This window comes from Diceros bicornis, chromosome 22 (genome assembly GCF_020826845.1).
Source record: "Diceros bicornis minor isolate mBicDic1 chromosome 22, mDicBic1.mat.cur, whole genome shotgun sequence".
In the NCBI taxonomy this organism is placed as follows: domain Eukaryota; kingdom Metazoa; phylum Chordata; class Mammalia; order Perissodactyla; family Rhinocerotidae; genus Diceros; species Diceros bicornis.
Window position 1 is genome coordinate 22,679,111 of NC_080761.1, and position 22,472 is coordinate 22,701,582.

General features: G+C 38.8%; 1 protein-coding gene across 19 annotated transcripts in view; it reads left to right on the plus strand.

Annotated features, from left to right (window-relative positions):
• The window catches only part of TRPM3 (transient receptor potential cation channel subfamily M member 3), a 791,340-nt gene that overhangs the window by 657,847 nt on the left and 111,021 nt on the right, over positions 1-22,472 (plus strand). For all 19 annotated transcript variants that reach the window (XM_058565673.1, XM_058565675.1, XM_058565677.1 and 16 more), the window contains one exon: positions 6,759-6,831. In XM_058565673.1, coding sequence (XP_058421656.1) covers positions 6,759-6,831 — 73 coding nt within the window. The remainder of the gene's footprint in view (positions 1-6,758; positions 6,832-22,472) is intronic.

Below are 22,472 nucleotides of genomic sequence, written 5' to 3' on the forward strand. Positions count from 1 at the left end.
GAGCAATGAAGGTTCAAAGTGCTACGCCAGATAGCCTAACAGCATATAATAGGGGCACAAAGAGAAGTGAGGGTTCGATCCTAGTTATATAGAAAGGCTTCTTCAGTGGTACATGTCAAATGAAAGGCTTGCAGTCTGTTGACCAAGCAGAGAAAGGACGTTCCAAGAAGACGGAACTGAATGCACAAAGGCCAAGACGCTAGAAACAACATCCTGGGCCTTGAAAGGAGCAAGTTGTTCAGCATGACTGGGGCATCAGGTGTGTGGGTTGGGTTGTGGCTGTGGCAGTGGGAGTGGCAGCAAGGACACAGCAATGAGGATGTATCAGCAAGAGATAAGACTAAGGAGATAGCCAGGAGGGTGATGCTGGCATTCCTTGAATGCCCCACTAAGAATTTTTAGCTTTGTGCCGTAGGTAATGGAGGCCACTAAAAAGTTTTAATAAGGAGGGTGATATAATTGGGAAGATTGCTTGCATAGCTGCATGGGCAATAGCATGGAAAGACCAGAAGCAGGAAGACTAGTAAAGAAACGACTGTAGACGTTAACATGCTGGACAATGGCTGTGACAGTGGGGATAGAGGAGGTGAACAGGGAGAAGCACTGCCGTAGAGAACTTTTCACAATCTGCATATTGGCTTACTTTCCCTCTGCCTCTTCTCACTAGAATGCATTAGAAGGAGGCAGGAATTGTTTTCCAGTTTTGTTCACTGCTCTATCCCCAGCACCTAAACAGCGCCTGGCACAGAGATGCTCAATAAATGCGAATCACTTGTATGCAGGGGATGAGGGTGAAAAATCCGATGCCCTGACTTCTGACTTTGAAGGGGGTGCAAAATGAGAGCAAGAACACGAGCAGAGAAGCCAGCTGGCAGACAGGCTGGAGGGGTGGAGAACAGGGGAATCATGTTATTCAGAAAGACTGAACTCCCCTTCAGTGTGAGAATCAGAATTCCATCCAGGCTAGGGCAATTTGTCCACAACCGAGCTGAAGATATAAAATGTCAAACTGAATTTGGGGAAAAGTTGTGTTGTTTTTTTTAACAAGATGTTTGATGTTTTTTCTTTTGAATCTTGAAGAACACTTTAATCTCCCCATATTCCATAATGTTTTGACAAAATAACCAACAATGTCAAACAAATCCGAGAGTTACTTTTAGGGTACATGTTGAAAATACCAATTTTATAATAAAGGAAAATCAAACTTTATTTACTAAATCACCTATAGAACAGTTAGATTAATATATTCTACTTCTACCTAATTTAAACTTTTTTCTAGTAAAATTCACATTGGTGAGATTTGATAGAATGAGCATATGTGCCTGTCTCCCTTCCTGCCCCTCAAATGACAACAAAAGGCAAAATGACAAAAAAAATATATATTTCTTAAACAAATCCCTATCTGTGCTCAGCATAGAGGGAGATGAAAAAAGATACCATATTAGGAGACTAGAACTTTTGAGTAATTTCTGGAATATTAAAAGCAAGTATAGAAACTAGAGTTTCCAAATCATTATAGGAGAAACATACATACTACTGTGAAGTTAAAAGTTATGTTAGTTACTATACAGGATCAAAATAAACAAAGGCAGGAAATAGGAGAGGCCCTGGGAGCAGAAACAGAGTGATGAATTAAAGAATGTCTCTCAGAGTAACTGGCCCAAGAAATTCCATATCTACGAATTTTATTCTACACATACACTCAGCCACGTGCATGCAAGGGTATTCTTGCAACGGTGTTTATAATAACAAAAGATTGGAGACAACCCATATGTTCATTAGTAGGGGACTGGTTAAGTAAATTATGGTACGTGCATATCATGAAACATTAGGCAGTTAACGAACAGTGATGCAGGTCTCTTCGTGGCTGAACGGAATGGTCTCCAGGATAGATAGTCAAGTGAAAAAAGCAAAGTATAGAATAGTGCGTAAAGCTTGCTACCACTTGTGTAAAAGGGAGAGGTCTGTGTATTTCTGTATGTATGTGTAGAACATCTCTAAAGCTGCTAATACTGGTTACCTTTGTTGAGGGACACTGGAAAACTGGGGACAGAAGTGATACACTTAATTTTCACTATGTATCTCCTTATACTGTTGGGAATTATTTTTTTGCCATGTCCATATATTATCTATGCAAATATATAATATTTTTAAAGGAAAAGAAAGATGTAGAAGAGACATAATAAGAAAGTTGAAAACATAAAATAAGATGGAAGAAATAAGACAAAAAAAATCAGTAATCACATTAAACGTAGCTGGATTCTTTTCTGCCTTTGAGAGAGAGAGATTTTGATTCAGTTTTAGGAAAAAAATCTAGCCTTACTGTTTATAAGATACACACATAAAACAAAATGACCACAGAAAAGTGACAAGTACCAGATGGAATAATATACCAGACAAATCATAATCCCCCATAAAAGTGTGTGTCGCAATTACAATATTGATATAAAACAAAATATAATACAAAGCAACAGCATTAAAGGGAAATATTATATGTTGATAAAAAGTGCAATCCACCAAGAACAGACTGTCATGAGGCTCTATACATTTATAAAAAGCTTCAAAACATAAAAAGCAAAGACTGTTTAGGGGGCCGGCCTGGTGACGCAGCAGTGAAGTGCGCGCGCTCCGCTTCGGTGGCCGGCCCCGCGTTTGCAGGTTCAGGCTCCAGGCACGCACCAATGCACCGCGTGTCAGGCCATCCTGTGGCGGCGTCCCATATAAAGTAGAGGAAGATGGGCACGCATATCAGCCCAGGGCCAGTCTTCCACAGCAAAAAGAGGAGGATTGGCATCAGATGTTAGCTTAGGGCTGATATTCCTCACACATACACACACACACACACACACACAAAGCAAAGACTGTTTACTTTCAAGGAATAATTGTGAAATGTATAATCATCATAGAAGATTTTTATATGCCTCTCAGAAATAAGACATAAGTAAATATGTAGAATATTTGAATAAAAAACTAGTTAAGTGTAATCTATATCTATAACTCTATACCTAGCAGATAAGAGAATACACACTTTTTTCCAAACAAAATAGCATGTTTACAAAATGTTACAAATATACATATACACTCTAATATTAAAAATAGTTTTAAGTAAGAGAAAATCAATTGCATATATTTAAAAATGAATGAAAATAACATAATGCACAGAAAAACATGTGAGATGCATAATCTTAAGTGCATTTACTAGAAAACAAGAAAGAATAAAAATAAATTGACCAAGAACTCAACTTTAAATTCTAGGAAGAGGGGCTGGCCCCATGGCCTAGTGGTTAAGTTCTGCATGCTCCGTTTCAGCAGCCCAGGTTCAGTTCCCCAGCGTGGACATATACCACTTGGCAGTGACCATGCTGTGGTGGTGTCCCACATACAAAATAGAAGAAGATGGGCACAGATGTTAGCTCATGGCCAATCTTCCCAGGAAAAGAAAAAAAATTCTAGGAAGAAACGGCTAAGGAAGCAAAAATAGAAAAAATAAATGGATAATGATAAAAGCAGAAAATAGTAACTTCAAATTGTAAATAATAATATTGATCAATAAAATGACCATGATTTTGATCAAGTGAGAAATAAAGAGGAATGAAAAAAACTGCCATATAATTCTAGATATAAAGGAGATTTTTAAAATAATAAGAGAGTTCCGTGTATAACTGTACACCAATAAATTTGAAAATCTAGATAAAATGTTTGATTATCTAGGAAAATATATGAAATTGAGTCAAGGAGAGGCAGAAAATCTAAATTGATCAATAACTGTTGAAAAAATTCTAAAGATGATCAGCGATCTATCTCTAAAAACAATCCAGTGCTACATAATTTATAAACGTCCTATTAAACCTGCCAGAAGCAGAATTCCTTTGTTACACAAACTGTTCTGGGGCATAAGAAAACAAAAAAAGCTTCCTGTTCATACTGAAAAGTTAGTGCAATCCTAATACCCAAACCAGGCAAGATTGGTGACATGTACCAACCTCACTTACAAACATAGTTGCAAAGATCCTAAATAAAATATTAGCAAATAAAATCCAGTGTGGTTAAAGAATAATACATCATCTGGGCCGGCCCTGTGGCTTAGCGGTTAAGTGCGCGCTCCCCGCTGTTGGCAGCCCAGGTTCAGATCCTGGGCGGGCACCGACGCACCGCTTCTCCGGCCATGCTGAGGCCGCGTCCCACATACAGCAACTAGAAGGATGTGCAGCTATGATGTACAACTATCTACTGGGGCTTTGGGGGGAAAAAAATAAATGAATAAATAAAAATTTAAAAAAAAAAGAAGAATACATCAAAACCAAAGAATTTTATATCAACCTATCACATTTCAAAACTACTGTTTTGATTCACATCCTACCAAGAATATTTAAGAATACCTGATTTTCCTCATCTCTGCAACAGTAGGGGATGGTAGGAGAAAGATGACTCATCTTTTTTATATTTTCTGAGGCAGACATATAAATTACGTAATTAATATTTTTAAAATTTTTAATTTCAAATAAGGTTTTAGAGTAGTGATGGAGATCTAATATCTCAGGTCAGTTCAAGGCAAAATTATGAAATAAATTCCCTCTTTGGATCCTCCAGGCCCCCTGTGGTGCTTGCTTTCCCATTTTCTGGGGTCACTGGGTTCTTCACCCGAAGCACACCAGGGTCGGGGCATGAACAGGTGAGCAGCCATTCCCTTCACATCAGTTTCCCAGAAAAACTGCGAAGTCCCGGTATACAATTCCATTTCAGTCTCCTTGACAAACAATGGCGCACATATCCATGTCTCCACCACTCCCACCCTGAACTCCTTTAGAATTTACAAAACACCCTACACTATACACCTTCCTTTCCCCCTCCTCAAATCTGTTCCTAGGAAATCCTGACAATCTTATACTTCAGGGTAAATTTAATTTACTTGCTGCCTCAGAAGAATTTGCATCTGAAATATGATCTCTAATTAGGCAGTGAAATTTAGGCATCTGCAGAACAAGTAGGTCAAATGTTTAAGGAATTCTGTTTGATGCCTAATTTCTGAATTTTTCTAAAACAGTGAGCTCAGATGTTCTCCTGATTCTCCTAAACTCACTACCAGCTAAGTATGCAACGATACCTTTCAGACTATAGCCAGCCCTTGCTTAAAGAGTTCACACAGAATTGGCCAAAATTCCACTTCTGTCCCCTGGTTGTTTCTCCAGTGGACCTCAAATTTTCTTCCCAATTCAGGCACCCCTCCCTCAGCTCAGAGCAGAGAAGAGCTGCCTCTCGTCTCCCAAGTGGATTCTGTGGGGGTATCAGTAGTTTGGGAGAATGCCCCATGGCACTTCTGCCAAACCATGGCTATGCTGAAGCAGATTTCTGTGCAAATCTAAGGGAGTTGGGGCATACCTCCGCCCCACGGTCATTACCAGAGATCACAGCTGTGGCCCATGAGCCAAACACAGCACACTGAGGGATTTTGTCTGGCTCTCTATATTTTTTACATTTTTGAGTTCAAACGCCTATGAAGGCATTTCAACTTGCAATCTCTGCCTTACACTCATCCCAGGCTCTGACCCAAGGACATAAACAGATACAAAAGAGTTAGGCAGCTCACAAGTTAGGTGCTCGTGTGATCTTGTTCCTTCTCCTCACTTCTTCCCAATGTTTAAAGCACAAGACAAAAGGTGAGAACTATTGAGTTCCAATCACAGCCGTCCTTGTAACTCGTTGTTGACCTTAAGCAAGTTACTTTGTTTCTAGCTATTAGACTAGAAGATTTCTAAAGCAACAGATGGATTAACAGTCTATGGTTCTGTATCTATTCTCTCCATCATAGTGGCGAAACTTAGAATTATATATTAGCAAATCCTATGAAGTTTACTTCCTATGTAGTTGGAAATAGGCAAGCACTATTATCTTCCCCTTTTACAGATAGAAAAACTGGAAGCCTAAAGCAGTTGAGTACACTAGTAATTCAGCGTAGATAGTCAAACAATCTTTTGGCTTCCTTAAGTAGCTTTCCTCTGACTTGGAAAAAAAAAGAACTTCATTATTGTTAAGCATTATTTGGGGACTTTGTATAATCCTTCACTGCGATCTCTTTACTCTCCTCCCCATTATTCATCCCCAGGGAATACTTTTCTTCCTTGGATTACCAAAAGCAAAGATGTTATTGTATTGTCTGCTTTCCCCTTCTTACAACCTGGATGTACTGCTAAATTATTCTCAAGAGGGTTCAAAGTTATTGAGAGGATTGAAGGATCTAGAGGCATCACAGTGTTGAAACTCTTGAGTACCCATTGCTAAGGAGCAAATGTAGTGATGGCTATATTGCACACATGCACACACACAAGCACACACAGATACACACACACACATAGTGAGGCCATTTACTGAACAGCATACCAACTAGCTGTTTTTAAACACTTAGTTTATCAACTCTTAGTTTACAGTATGGCTTACATATTTTGGTAAATCCTGCAAGTTTTCATTTTCAAACCGAAATGATAGAAGAGGACATTTTCCCTGGTCTCTGGTTTCTCCTCATTGTAACCATAATCAATGCAATTATCTAAGGTGGTTTCAGTCAGAAGGCTACTGAGGCATCTCCCTCTTAATGAGTTGTGGAGCCCTCTAACTGAATTCTTGCTGCATATGCTTTCCCTGTGGTTACGGATCTATCTAATATATATTAAGAGAGTCTGTGTTCAGATATGGTCTTATTGATTTAATTTCTCTTGGGGGAAAAAATGCATTGCTAATGGTCACCTTGTCTCAAATTGCAGATTACCGTATTTCGGATGGGATCAGAAGGACACCAAGACATTGATTTAGCTATCCTGACAGCTTTGCTCAAAGGTAAAAGAGTTTCTGTGTCCAGAGAGTGCAAAAATAATTTAAATGGATTAGCACAGCAACCTTATGTCTCCTAATAGTGGATATAATCCCAAATGATACCATGACACATCTAATTATTGATAACATAAGGACCTCTCCTGTAAGACACTGTTACTGCTATTAAATTCTCCTATAATAGACCTGTTATAGTGTGACTCAACTTCATAAAGCTTAAATATACAATTCAGTCATGTCTATTGAATCATAAAAATAATAAAGCAAAAGGCTAATATAATATGTAAGACTCTAAGTTACTGAGGTTATTTAATAATTATCACCTTGTCTACTTTCAAAAACCATTTAATATGGCAGAGATGATAGACATACATAGAGATACAGATATATTATAATACATTAAAAATGGAAAATCAAAACTATTGAGAGGAAGGGAGAAAGAAATAAAACAATTAGGCTACTGTACTTGTTATAACTGAGCATTAAATTTAACTCTAAGTTTCCGGGAGTTGAGGCAAAAATAGAAATGCCCTGGGATGTACGATTTTCCTTTTCTAAGGTGAGTATTTCTCACTCAGTATTATAAAGAGGTCTCACTATATGCCCTCATCCTTGGAGCCATATCCAAGAGAAGACCGGTTTCTTCCAGGATCTGCAGATCAAATCTCACCCTTAATGTCCCTTAATTGGTACATGACATTTGACTAATAATTTTCAATATTGGCATAAGCAAAGGGAAGTTGCCTCTGTTCGGTACTGAAGTGAAAACTGGAACTATAAGACAAAACAAAACCACAAACCTTGTTGAATGTGCTTCTGGTTAGAGATGTCTCCCACATCCTCCCTGAGCCTCACAGATTATGCCTGCTGCGGCATTTATCACATGGCTGGGTATTGCCTGGTTGTAAATCTCCTAGACTCTAAGCTCTGTAGAGGCAGAGAATGTGTCTCGTCCATTACTGCTTTCTCAGCACCTCGCACAATCCCTAACACATGGCAGCATTCAATCAATTTTTGTTGAATAAAGGAAGGAATGAATGGATTACTCAGTTATTCAGTGATAGATTCAGCATTTCAAAATTGAAACTCAGAATAGCACCCATTGTATTCTAATTTCCAGTCTACCTACTCTTCCTCCACTATTAATTTTTCTTGAGTACCCATCATGTGGCAGCCACTATGTTAAGTGCTAAGCTTTTTGCAAATACTGTAAACATTAATTATTGCAACAACTATGTCATGTATGAGCTATTTTTGATCCCCATTTTACAGATGGGGTGAGTGGAGCTAGAAGAGGTTAAGTAACTTGCTCAAGGTTACCATGCTAATTAATAAGCCTGGATTTAGATCCAAGTATATCTAACTCTTTGCTATACCACATGTGACCCCTTTGACACTAGAAGCTGTCAATCCTCTCCATCTATTCCCCAAATGTATATATGCACAGTCACTGAAGATCCTGATCACATTTTAGGAAGTTCACAATCCTATGAAGTGTATCATGTGTCCTAGGTTGGGAACCTCTGCTCTAAGGCATGGCATTCCAGTGAACTAAAAAATACATACATGCAGAAGAATTAAGGGACCATGTACAGGCTGAACCATAAAGCATACTCTGGGCCCCACTCTCCATTTATCAGAGACACAATTAAAAGTTTGAGGCAAGTAACTGTCTGATATTTGCTATTCTTACATCAAAATAAGAAAAAATAAGAAAGCTGGTAACTAACACTTATTGAGGACTTGCTAAGTGCCAAACACTGTGTTAGATGCATTCTATGTATAAATTCATTTAATCTTCACAACAGTTTGATGCCCAGTTTATTACAAGGCCCATTTTATAGACAAGAAAATTGAGGCACAGAGCAAGTCAGTGACGTGCCCAAGATGAGCTGGCCAGTAAGTAGTACAGACAGCCTGACCCTCTAGCCCTCACTTACATGTACCATCAAGGCATCCTTATCCCATTGATAAGAAGTGGAATACCACATTTATCACCTCGAAGCAAAACTCATAGCAAATGGAGAAGTGGCCCAATTATTGGTTAAAACATATTAACCATCATAATATCTTCTATTAAAGAAATTTTCTTCCTCTTTCACTAACTGGTGCAACTTAAAATGGTGCTTCACTTTCAGATCAGTCTTAGAATTTATTTGTTGTAATACAGAAAAGTTGTTTTCCAACTGTTACGTACATGACAGACCATATGAAATACATTTTATATTATAACCAAGTAGTTATACATATGTATTTAGAAAACTGAAATTAAAGTACATGAAATAATATTTACATTGACTATATGCAATGAAATTGGATATTTTCTATTCTAATCTAGTCTATTCTCTTTAATGCTAGTTCTATCCCACTAAACTGATTTCATGACCCACTAATGGGTCATAACCTGCAATTTAAAAAACACTGTCATAGAAGATTAAAGGAAATTATGATTGCTCTAAGAAATTAACATTTCTAATCACTATAATGAACATTATTTACGCAGCAGTTGATGCTAATGAGAATTTATGCCATTAAAAGATTATGATGTGTCAACTATATTTTGCGAAGGTTTTTCAATGTTCTCTGATTTTGACCAAGTTGATTTGTGAAGGATATCAAGCATAAGACTTTTGCTGACTTTCTTGGAGGCCAAGAGCATACTTATATCAGTTTCAGATTCATTAGTTTGTTAAATTATTCTTTCTATGTATTTTTTTAATTATGCCTGGGCATGTAACATGGTTTAACACAATTTTTACAATTATAGTTTTCAATTATCCAATGCATGAGGAATCTTTGTACAGTCCAGTTTTTATTCTCTCCATCATCTGAGAAAACCAAAAGTTAGAGAGGAGGAGGAGGAGAGAGCCATGAAACTAACTACTGATCCATAAATCAAGAACCCGGCAGCGGGGGTGGAGGCAGGGTGGGCAGTTAGGGAGAAGGACAGATAGGAAACCAGGTGGCCGTGGGAAAAATAAACGTTTTCTCCCCCTTGTTTCTGATCCCATTGAGTTTGATTTTCCTCAAGATCTGTTTATATTAAAGGACACAATTTATATGATATAGACTTACGGGTATCTGCTCAAAAATGGAGAGAAAGGAAGAGACAAAATGAATGTTGTTGCAGAGATCTGTGAGGCCCATAGTTTCTTCAAATGCTGACCTGGGGTAGCTTTTGAGAATATGTGATGTCACGTGTCTTTCACATTAAGGTGACCGCTCTCCAAGAGTGGTGGTCTGAGGCTAGAGACGGTACTCCCTACACCATTCTCCTTTTCAGTTCTCCCCCAACCCTGCAACACACACTCAGCGGAACTCAAGGAAACAGCGCAGAGTAGAGTTGCCAGAGAAAATATAGGACATTGAACATTCAGATAAACAACAAATAAATTTTTAGCATAGGCATGTCTCAAATAATTGCATGGGACATACTTATATTTAAAAAATTGTTCATTGTTTATCTGAAATTCAAACTTAACTGGGAGTCCTGTATTTTTATTTGCTAAATCAGGCTACCCTACTCAGAGGAGGTCTGATGCCATTAATATTTCTGGACTTCAGACACCTTGAGAGGTTCTGTGGGAAAAGAACTCAACAATCTAGGGAAGTCACCTCGTCCCTCTGTCTGCCTCTGTCTCTCAGCCAGGCCCTGCCTAAATCATAGCAACCAGAGAAGACTTCCACAGGAGAGGACCCCAGACTTACCTTACTAAACAATCCGGTGTTTATCAACCGTTCTTGCAGTCACCTCATCTTATCTGCATCCCTCATGCAGCAGTATCCCTCTTGTTCCGGGCTCAATAAAGCCAGAAAACATCTGCTCATAGCAGATGAAGTTATTGAAAGAGGTCCCTTGACCACTTCTGTGGGCAAAATTACCCCCCATTTTTTTCATCATTTCTCATACACCTTGGATCTCAAATCATGCAGGTGTATACTCTCTCCTTCCTATTCGTACACTAAAGTGTAATATGTCATGATCACTCTCCTCCATAAATGAGAAATCTTGCTTTTTTGAGTTTAATCTTCATTAGTAAAGAAGTTCATCTGTGGCATGGGGAGAGAGTAACCTTTATTGCATACTTCTTTTATTGGAAAGCATTTTAAAAGAGCTAAAAGAGAATGCTAAACAATACGTTCCTCCAAAACTGTCAAGATCACCAAAAACAAGGGAAGTCAGAGAAATCGTCACAGCGTAGAGGAGCCTAAGCATCTTACGGAATGAACTGTAAATATAATCAAAGTACTATAGCATGTGCAGGCAGTATTTAACAGAAAGTATCTACATTAGTCACATAGGCATGGACAAGGCTGATCACTATTGATCTAAGAAATGATTAGAAATACCACTGGGGAATCTAAGTAAGAGATATATAAATGCAGAACTAACAGAAAACAATTTGTAGGAAATCAAATTTCCCAATGGACTTACACAGTCATTTCAGAGATAATTATCTATTTCCTACCATTTTATTTTACATGTTTTGATTCTGCAGATATAATTAATGTTATCAATAACTAATTAATTAATTACTTATACTTAGGTGGAGAATAACTTCCCTTTAAGATATACATTTGCAAATTTGTTCAAAATGTAAAGAAAAATGTTTGAAATAAAAATTCAAATGCTAAAAGAACAGCCAATATGTTCTATTTAACTTTAGAAAAATTTCAAGTAAGAATGTCATTGATTAGATCATACAAAACAATGAAAATCGCTATGTTCTGAACCATTTTCCTTTAAAATTCTATCCTTAAAAAAACCTGAACTTGAAATAAAAGTGGATAAAATCTAAAAAATATATATATTTTAATGTTTTGAAACTACTTCTGAATGCATGCCCCTCTGACTCTATTAACTAGCAAATGCAGAGTTATCACAAACTAGTACTGACATCAATAGATAATTAGTCTTGCTAAATAACTCATCTTATTTTTTAAATGGCTTAATTAATCCCTAGTAAAACAAAAATCTTGGCATATATTCTGAAGTAGTTTATGTCCAATAATTCTATGCACCAGGTAGATCTCATAAACAACTAACATCCTGGAGTGTTTACTGAGAAGCTACCCTGCTTAAACTCGGATGATTCATGAATAGGTTTTATGGGAATTAATTATGGCCTAGATTTGAAAATAAAAAATTATTTCTAATTATATGTTCAATTTTCTTCATCCCTCTTTCCTGTGTGTAGGCAGCTTAATATACCACATGCATGATTGCTTTCCTTTTAAGATTTTGTTTCAACCTGGAACTGTTTAGATAGCCTTATTAAGGACAAAAAAAAAGAGATTCATGTTAACACTTTTATCACTTATATGAGATGCAAAGTTACCATAGTAATTAAATATTATACAAATGGAAGTGGATAAAATTTTGTTCAAGAGAGATCTACAAAGTCTAAATGTGTGGCATCTTCACTTTGTTTTAGACTTAAAAGGGCATGGGAGGTAATCTGTGGGAGAATAGTGAAGTATTTCAGTTAGAGATGAAACTCACCAGGTAATTTTTACGATTATTTGTAAATAATTTTATTTATTAAGCCCTTGTCTGCATGAGGCCACTTTTAGTCTTCCTTGCGTCCTATGATTGGTAAACCCATGTCTGCCACTGGCCTCTTATTACTCTCTCATCCCAAAGCCCCCCCTGAAGCCACAATAGCCCCTTCACGTTGCTACACCCATGCATTTTAAAGCTAGGAAACTGAGGCCAAAGAGTCTAAAAGGTGTTCAAGATCATTCGGCAAATCAGTGTCAGAGCCAAAGCTCAAACCTGGTCTCCTAACTTCCACTCAGATTTCTTTATATTACATGTGTGACGCTTTGGAGGATCCAGGATTACTTGGCTCTACACTGCCACAGAGACATCAGGCAGTTGCTCCTGTGGCTCCAGGAGTATCTGGGGTGATTAATAGATCAGGACGTCTGCTTCCTTAAAACTCTCAGAGCCCTTACCAGGACCCTTGGCTGCCAGATGATCTTAGTTACACACACATATCTTAGTGATGAAACTAAGATACCTACAATTTTACCTAATGTAATGGCAAGAATAAACATGTTTATTCTAAAAATAAAACACTTGTTTTATTTTTAAAGATTAGGCCACCGGTGGAATATTGCTTCAACCAAACAATTTTTAGTTACAAGTGACATAAACACAATTCACATTAGCTCAAGCAAAAACAAGATGGATTTGTTGGTTCACATGATCAGGAAGTCTAAGGGTAAACTGAGTTCAGGCAAAGTAGGATCCAGGGCTCAAATGATGTCACCAGGGTCTGTCCTCCATCTCTCAGGTCTGTACACCTGTCACACCAAACGGTCATCAGCAGTGCCAGACTCACACCCAACAAACTGAGCAAATCCCCATTAAAAGAGCCACCTTTCCCGGCAATTGCAACAGAAAGCTCCCAGGGAGGACTTGGATTTGCTCTCCTGGATCAGTGCCTGTCCCTGAATCCATCACCATGGCAAAGAAGAGGGGAGAATCCCTGTAACCATGAAATGAGAGATGGGTTTCAGCTCCACCCACATCACAGAGGTATGGGTTCCCAAGAGAAAAAGAGGTTCTGTGGCCCAAAAGGAGAGGAGAAAAGAGGGCTGGTAAGACTAAAAACCACTAAAAAAATACACTTCTTTTCAGTTGTATTAAAAGAAGTGCTGAGGGTCAAAGAGTATCAGATTTGCCTCAAATGCGGGCACCTCAAAATCACATACCAAGAACAAATTCTTCATTCAGTAGACAAAAACAGGAACTAGGTCAAATGAATAGTAAGCAAGGTTCAGACGTTCACCGAAATCATACTCGTAAAGCTTACTTCAGGTAGACCTAAATATGTAACATTAATATTATTGACTACATAATAGTTATTTATTATTATAATGACTGTTACCTTTTTAAATTTTAATGGTCTGTACTTGATTATTTCTGCCAAAAATTTTAAAGGAGATTACATTCTTACCACTTTTGTCCCCAAGGGCAAAGTCTATTCCTTAGAAAAAACGATTCTGTAAAGACCAATCACCCCAGGCTTTCCCCACTAGGCTCCTTCCATCCCATTCTCCACTACCATCCCCAGCCCCTCCATATGGTACTTACCACAGTGAGACCACCCAGGAAAGGGCTTTCTAATAGTAAGAACAATGGCCATATTCAAAGCATCACTACTCCCTGATTGAACAAATTGCTTCACCTCATTGAGGCTCCATTTCCTAATCCATAAAACTGAGATAATTCTAATACCTCCCTCACAGCCATTCTATCAATTTTAATCGATAATTAAAGTAAAGCACTTAACACAGTACCTATAAAAATATGTTTAATAAATGATGATCTGACTGTTAATGATGATGATGCCAAACTAGAAATGAAGACATGGACCACATGTGTTTTACTCACCACCATACACATATATACACAGCGTCTGGCACATAGTCGGTATTCAATATATATTTGATGAACTCATGAATAAATGATCAACAGGCTTTGGGATCTGATTAGACATATACTTAAATCCTAGTGCTTTACTGGCTGTGGCATTAACCAAGTTATGTAACCCCTGTATGCCTCAGTTCCCTTCCCTGTGAAGAGGGAAATCGTACCTTTCTCATGTGGACTGATAGAAGGGATGCCCGAGATGGTTATACTGGAAACTCTTTGAGGGCAAGCACTATGCCTTCTTTATGATAAATACTTAACATTGAGTACTTTTATACCCTTTCCCTTCTAAAACAGGCTTTAAAAATTCCTAAGGAGGGGCCGGCCTGGTGGCGCAAGCGGTTAAGTGCGCGCGCTCCGCTGCGGCGGCCCGGGGTTCGCTGGTTCGGATCCCGGGCGCGCACCGACGCACTGCTTGGTAAGCCATGCTGTGGCGGCGTCCCATATAAAGTGGAGGAAGATGGGCACCGATGTTAGCCCAGGGCCATCTTCCTCAGCAAAAAAAAAAAAAGAGGAGGATTGGCGGATGTTAGCTCAGGGCTGATCTCCTCACAAAAAAAAAAAAAAAAAAAAAAATTCCTAAGGAACTAGGATGTCCCCCATATCCAGAACCCATCAGAATCATAAAATGTTAAATTTGAAAAGACCCATAAATTTGAAAACAACAACAACAAAACCTCAAGCATACGTGTAAAGATCCAGAATAGACCACAAAAAGGAGTTTAATCTTGAAAACGGTTGAGCACCTGCTAAGCTGCCTTAAAATTAATTTTCTGGCAAGTTTATTTCCTTGCAAATCCAAGTAGATCTCAGAGCACTAACCAGAGACCAAGGTAGACAGCAATTTTAGACATTTCTGCTTGTCTCTAATAGGAGAATGCAATAAAGAACTTAAATCTCTTAATCCTTTTATTTGTATAATGCTTTACAATTCACAAAGCATATTCACATAAATTTTATCATCTAATCTTCACAACTCTGTGGAATGGTTACCAGATCATCTGTCTGCAAATTGGAACTCTCTTGGGCATGAAAGTGGGCAGTATTGATACTGGACTAAACCAGGAATGTCCAGGCACACTGGGAAGTATGATCACTCTGGTTACAAACTCCACCTTCCTATTAGGAAGTTTCCAGAGGAAAGAATTATATCTTCTTTGCCTTTGTATCCCAACACCCAGAAAAATGCTAGACATATGGTAAACATTCCATAAATATGCACTGATTGAAAGTGGAGTCCTGGCCCAATCAACCACTAGCCAAAGTCACACAAACAACCCAGACATAGGCTGGGGCCTCCTTCCTCCTTGAAATTTAATTAAGGCGGACTCGAACCTCTCAACTCAGTGATCCACAGAAATGCAAATTCTACACTCTCCCCAGGATTTCTGCAAATTCCTGAAGACTTAAGTTCTCTTGCTCACCCCTGCCTTCAGGTTCCTGATTCCATGTGTGCTATTTCTATTCCTCATCATAGAAGTCAAAATATGAAACTCAGCCCTTCCACAGTTTCAAAACAAAACAAAACAAAAAACAAAATTCACTTACACAAAGCATTTAATAGACATGGTAGACTTTTCTAAAAATGTAGGTAGGGATGGAAGAGAGGTTTACTTCTCAATAATGCAGACAACTTCTAACTGAATGGCAGGCATCTCCAGTGTTCACATCCTTTGGCTATTTCACACATGGGCCTATCCATGGATCCTTCAGCCATGACTTCCCCAGTGTCATACTGTCCCATGGAGCCTTCCTCCCACTATTCCTTCTTCCTCATGCTTCCCCTTAAGAGTAAAACAAACTCCTCTTCTCCAGTCCCTCCTTGCTTTCCGACATTTTGGCCCCGGCCCTAAAAGGCTCATCTACCCTAAGCAGCTTTGCAAGGTATTTTTACAAACAAAAACAGTGCCCTCCCTAAGCAGAGTTCTTGTGCCAACTCATAGGACAGAGTGATTTCTTTACTCCTTTCATATAGGTGGTAAGTGAGACAGTGGGGCTTGGACTCATGTCTCTCATCGGAAGATGAGAGCATGGTGTTCTTTGCTCCTGGGCCACAACTACCAGCAGGAAAGGTACAACATGTAGCAGGCTCAAGTGTCTGCAAGGACTGTAGCCACCAGGGCCCCCAGGCCATTTCTAGAAGACTGTCAAGGTTATGATCATGTCCATAAGATTGTCTCATTGTAGAATTTTAAACCTGGATAGAGGCGTAAAGACCTAGGACACTGAGAGGCCTCTGCTGGTGTTTGGACGAAGAGGAACTGGAATCCAGTCTGCAGATGCCGAGGTCCATTTTTCCTTCTCTGCACCATGCAACCAGTTCTGATGACAGATGTGGCCATCCCTGGCCCCTTGTTCCCCAGAAGCTAAACACCCTTTCACTCTGCGGCTGGCTAGTGCCTCGGGATTGGCACAGTGCCAGTGTGCTCAGTGAGCTGATCATTAAGCTCACTGCAAACCCAAAGCTCCTGAGTGACCCTCAGCTTGAGAAGAACTCATCACTGCTGACTGCCCAGCAGGGCGATGGAATCATGCTTTTCCTTCCTTGACTTGCCTGAGGGTAATGAATCCGCTTCATTCATTAAATCAATCACTACGTATTCTGAATTATCATGCAGACTGACAGCAGCATGATTCCAAAATGAGTAGTTTACATTAATAATAAAAATAATAGTGATAAGAGTAAAACTAACACATAACAATAACAACTAATATGACACTTACTATAGTACAAGTATTAACTAATTTAATTCTCATAATACCATAATGGAGCAGGTACTATCAGCATTACTCACATTACAGTTGAGGAAACTGAGGCACAGAGAGGCCAACTATCTTGGTCAAAGTCACACAGCTAGAAGTTGATGGAATCTGGACATGAACCCAGGTTATCTGAGTCCAGAACACTTACTCTGACTCTGCATCCTGGGCATCTATGGCAAGGACTGGGTATTAAGGACTGCCCCTGTTTTTGACATGTTTTGAATGATTCAAGATGACTAACCTTTCCTTGGTGCATTAAAAATACAGACAGCCTCCTAGATAAATATGGTTCACTGAACACATGAATCTACTATTATTATTCTCCTCTGAATCCTTCTAAAACAAGAGTAAATAGTTATTTATTAAAATCATTGGGACAGAAACAGTATTTTGTGTTCACCACACTGATTTCTCTTCTCTCACACTGGACGACTAAATGTCCTAGCCTCCCTTGCAAAGAGATTGGGACCATATGACTGTGCTTTGACCAATGGGAATGTGACCAGAGTGATGTAAGCCATTCATAGACCTGGAGGATGAAAAGCAGGTAGAAGAATGGAAAATAACAGACCAGAAAAAAAAAAAAACTGAATACTAAACAGATATTAAGCTGACTTACACTTCAAAATGCTCAAAAGGCCCAGAAATTGGGGCACGTAGAACCTCAAAAAGGGGGAATGAAGGGAGGCAAACATAAAAATATTTGTTGAGTTTCTTTAAGAGGCAGCCAGAATGCCATATACTCTCCCCCTACTCCCCAAAGCCCTCTCCAACCAAAAAGTAAGGATTGGGCCGGCCCCGTGGCTTAGTGGTTAAGTGCGCGTGCTCTGCTGCTGGCGGCCCGGGTTTGGATCCCGGGAGCGCACCGACGCACTGCTTCTCCGGCCATGCTGAGGCCATGTCACACATACAGCAACTAGAAGGCTGTGCAACTATGACATACAACTATCTATTGGGGCTTAGGGGGAAAAAAATAAATAAATAAAATTATAAAAATAAAAAAAGTAAGGATTTATTCTCCAAAGAGCGTAAAGCAGAATCTCTGGACCAGGGAACACCAGGCGCAAGGTGAGGGCTGGGCTATGGTACTGAAAATGGGGGAGGGGGCACTCAATAAATTAATACATGTTGGATGCTGGGACCCCAGCCCTTTCCTCCGCTTGGTTCCTAGCATGCTGGGGGCTGGGGTCTTCATCCTCCAGTCAGGAGACTGGAAGATCCTTTTCTGTAAAATTTGATTCTCCTAAGAGAAGAGACCTAAAAATACTAACATGAATAATTCCCCATCCAAGGAGCTCAACTAGTTGATCTTCCAGTGAAGTTCACAGTTGACAATGTCCACTCACGTGCTCAGGGCTTCCATCAGCACTTTAGTGCTCTACTCTTAATAGGAGAGATGACCAAGGGCAGCCAGACCAGTAAGACCTCTAACAAGGAAGACAGGTATACAACCAAACAAACAGAAGGGCAACTCGGAGCAATCAGAACCTATGCAGGGAAAAGGAAACTTCACCAAAACTATCATTAATACCTTCAGAGAAATCAAAGAAAATATTTGAACCATTAATAAGAAGAACAGCATCTTATATAATATTTAATTCAAGAACTAAAAAGAGCTCTTAGAAATTAAAAATGATAGCATCAAATAAAAAAGAAATAGAAAAATTAAAAGATAAAGTTGAGGTACTCTCCCAGAAAGGACAGAAAGAAACAGAAAGAATAAAGGGGAGAACAGAACAGGTAGGAAATTATCAATGCAATAATTCCAGAAAACGTCCCAGAACTCCAGGCATACATTTCCTGCTAAAAATCACGATATAGAAGATGCAAATGTTTCACGCACCTACCTATGTAAATGAATTCATTTTTGTCATATCACAAGCAAGCAGAATAACCCAATAGAATTTTTTTTCTTTTTCTCCCTCTGTCTTACGTTGATAAAATGTTTTCTAGTTTTGCATATTGTGCGTAATACAAGAACACTTTTATAAAGTTTTTTTTTAACATGTTAATGGGAGACTTTTGTGCAGTATTGGCTTCTTTTATTGCAGAAAGGGCACAATAAAGAGGACACATCCATTTAGGTCGGTCAGCAAAAAGAAGGAAATAGCACCGTGCTTTAAGATGTTATTAATCAGAAGCCTATAATTTCATTTGTCCTTTCTGCTTGCATGTGCTATTAGGACATGAGGAAATAGTGGCAATATTTACTGCAGAAACTCTTGGTAAATATCATCGTACAGACAACCTGACTTTGGGAGGTTTTTATATAGCTTTGGTCCATAAAAGTCCAGTACTGTAGCTCTGAAAATGAAACTAAGAACAGTTTTTCAAAGCTGGTGAGACCTTACACAGAAAATGCAGACCCAATAAATAACAGAAAAACAAAACAAAGCTTCATCACCACCTCCTGCCACCCCTAGACCCAGTGTCTAGGTAGTGTAGGGACCCAGGAGGGAGAAAGAGTCCAGCTCTCACTCCAGGCAGCGTACCAGGCTGAGAGGAGAAGGAGCGGTCCCTGAGGAGCCCTCGGTCACCTCTGAGGGACCAGGGAAGATGCAGCAATTCCCTCAACAGGTTGCAGCAGGTGTCACGCACAGGAGCACTGTCTTGTTACACCAGGCAGCCTGGGGAGGGGCCAGATGCACCTTCCTAATAGAGTGCGGTTACAGCTCATATGGACAACACCGGGGGTCCAGCGCCTGGGCTGCCCAGGCATAAATATGCAACCAATCTTCTCAATGGACATTCCTACACAACAATCACATTCTTATAATCGAAACAGAGCCTTTGTATCTAAATTCAGACTCTTATATTGTAACAACTTTACCTCTTCTTGGTTATATCTTAGCACCTACCAGCTTCAGCTCATTTAGGGGAGTGTCTGAAGAGAAAACCTTGGTAAAAGGTAGCATTTGATTAACTCCCCAAGCTCTGTCAGAGAACCCCTCCTAATGCCCATTAGCAACTCTGACACGCATGTAAGCCCTTGGTAATTTAAAGACTCTCAGTTCTTAATTCTGAGAATTACTGTCTCACTATACAGTAAGTATTCCTTTTATGAAAATTCAATGACACCTAATCGCTCACATTGACCACATTAGAAACCATAGTAATAGTCTGGCTGGTAATTGTTCTCCATCCACGAGTGTCTGCATGGCAATAGCAGTATTAACCTGATAAATTTATTAAATTGCTATGATTAATCAGGTAAATTTATTGTCAGGAATATGTAAGACACTAAAACTAGTTGCACAATGCTTTAATTTAACCAAGCAATTTTTCCATCTATTATTCTATTTAATCGTCAAAGCAATTCCTCGAGGGAGTATTATTGACCTTGTTTTATATACGAAGAAACTAAGTCTTGGAAAGGATGAGTAACTTTCCCAAGTCCCCACAGATAATAAACAAGCTTAGTGCCCTTTTCTTCCACCCACAGAGGTCGTTACAGCCCCTATTTACACTAACCACACACCTGCTCTCCAGTAAAGGGTAACCTAACGCGGATCAGAATTGAGCGAGGCAACTGCCGTCTGGCTGTATCTCTTTCAGCTCTCTAAGAGGCCAGTGTGTTTCAGTCTTAACATCAGGGATAAGAGACCTAATCACCGGAGCACCTACTGTGTATGAGGCATTTTCTTAAGTGCTACAAAGTCTTATATATGATGGAAGTATACACCATAATATAAGGTGTAAACAAAATACCAAAAAGACGCAAATGAGAGACTCCTGAGTTCAGGGGAAATTTCATTGTAATGGCAGCATTTGAAATGCACCCCTGCAGTTCAGAATGCCAAGCCTATTATAATGAATAAACGGCCTAGAAAAATACAAAATAAATAGTGTACTAATTATTTTTTCAGAGGAATTTAAAATTAGAAGAAAATACTTTTTAAAAATCTTATTAATACTGAAAATCAGAGCCTCCAAATAAACAGGATATAGGAATATCCAAACAGGATTCATTTTGCCCAATCAGGTGTACATCATTTTATCCAAGCAATAACTTCCTTAAAATATATTCGTAAACTGTATCTTCTAAACTGCATCATACTTTAGATGCACTTATAAATTCCTAGTTAAAGAAAGAATGAGAAATACTTTTGGCAAAAGAGAATCCTTTTATAAAATAAATATCACCTAAGTCACTGTTTGGTAAGTATTCCTTTTTACAGCATGACTTTAAAATGGAAAACTCCTATTTATGACTATCAGGGAGGGCTGGCAACAGAAATGGAATGATTGAAATGAATGGGGCTGCTAGGGTGGGAGGGATGGAGCCCAATTTAGAACCAATCTTTGCTATGCCAAAGGAAATAATGAACACTGAATTCATTCTGCTCACTTCAGAAACTGGCATAGACTATTAGGTAGGCTTTGAAGAACTCCATCCAAAACAGAGACTCACTAATAGATCCCAAAGGAGGACTCAGGAAAAAAAAAATATATATATATAAAAAAATATATACACACACATAGAGATAGAGTGAGTTTTCTTTTTTTATTTGAGGGTAGAAACTTTGGTCCAATCTTGTTTCTCCCATGGCTACAACAAAGGCTGGCAGAGAACTGGAGTTCAATAAAAATCTGTTGAGTAAATGAAACCAGCTGGGGATCCAGTGCTCTTCTCTAAAGGCTGCCCCTAGAGGCAGGAAAACGAAGACATCAGGAATCTCAGCAAGGAGTGCGGAGTCGGGGTGGGTGAATGAGTGAAGGGGGTCAAAAGGTACAAACTTCCCATTATAAAATAAATAAGTCCCGAGGATGTAATGAACAGCACGGTGACTATGGTTAATAATAACTGTATTTTATTTGTGAAAGTTACTGAGACACTAGATCTTAAAGTTCTCATCACAAGAAAAAAAAATTTGTAACTATGTGAGGAGATAAATGTTGACTAAACTTATTGTGTTAATCATTTTGCAATACACACACGTATCAAATCGTTATATTGTATACCTAAAACTAATACCATGTTATAGTTATATGTCAATTATATCTCAATAAAACTGAGGAAAAAATGTTTTTAATAAATAAATAAAACTCCAGGCCCAAATGGCTTGACTGACCAAAAAAAAAAAGAATTAAAGAAGCTGATATGTGAATTTTAGGTAATATTTTACCATCAATTTTGGCCCTAATCATAGGGCATTTGAGAATATTCTGGCTTCCTTCATCAATGCAATGTGGGTTATTTTGTGACAGGGGAAGCAGGCTGTTTGCCTACTTCCCTTTTTGTTGTGGGTATCATGAGTTCAGTAAAATTTTTTAAGTTTCTACGAATGAAAAAAAAAAAAAAAAACCAGCCCTGAAACCAGACTGCCTGGTTTGAATCTCATCTCTGACACCTCCTAGCCACTTCACCTTGGACAAGTTTCTGTGCCTCAGTTTCCTCATCTGTAAAATGGACATAATGGCACATCTAAGCATATTGTAAGAA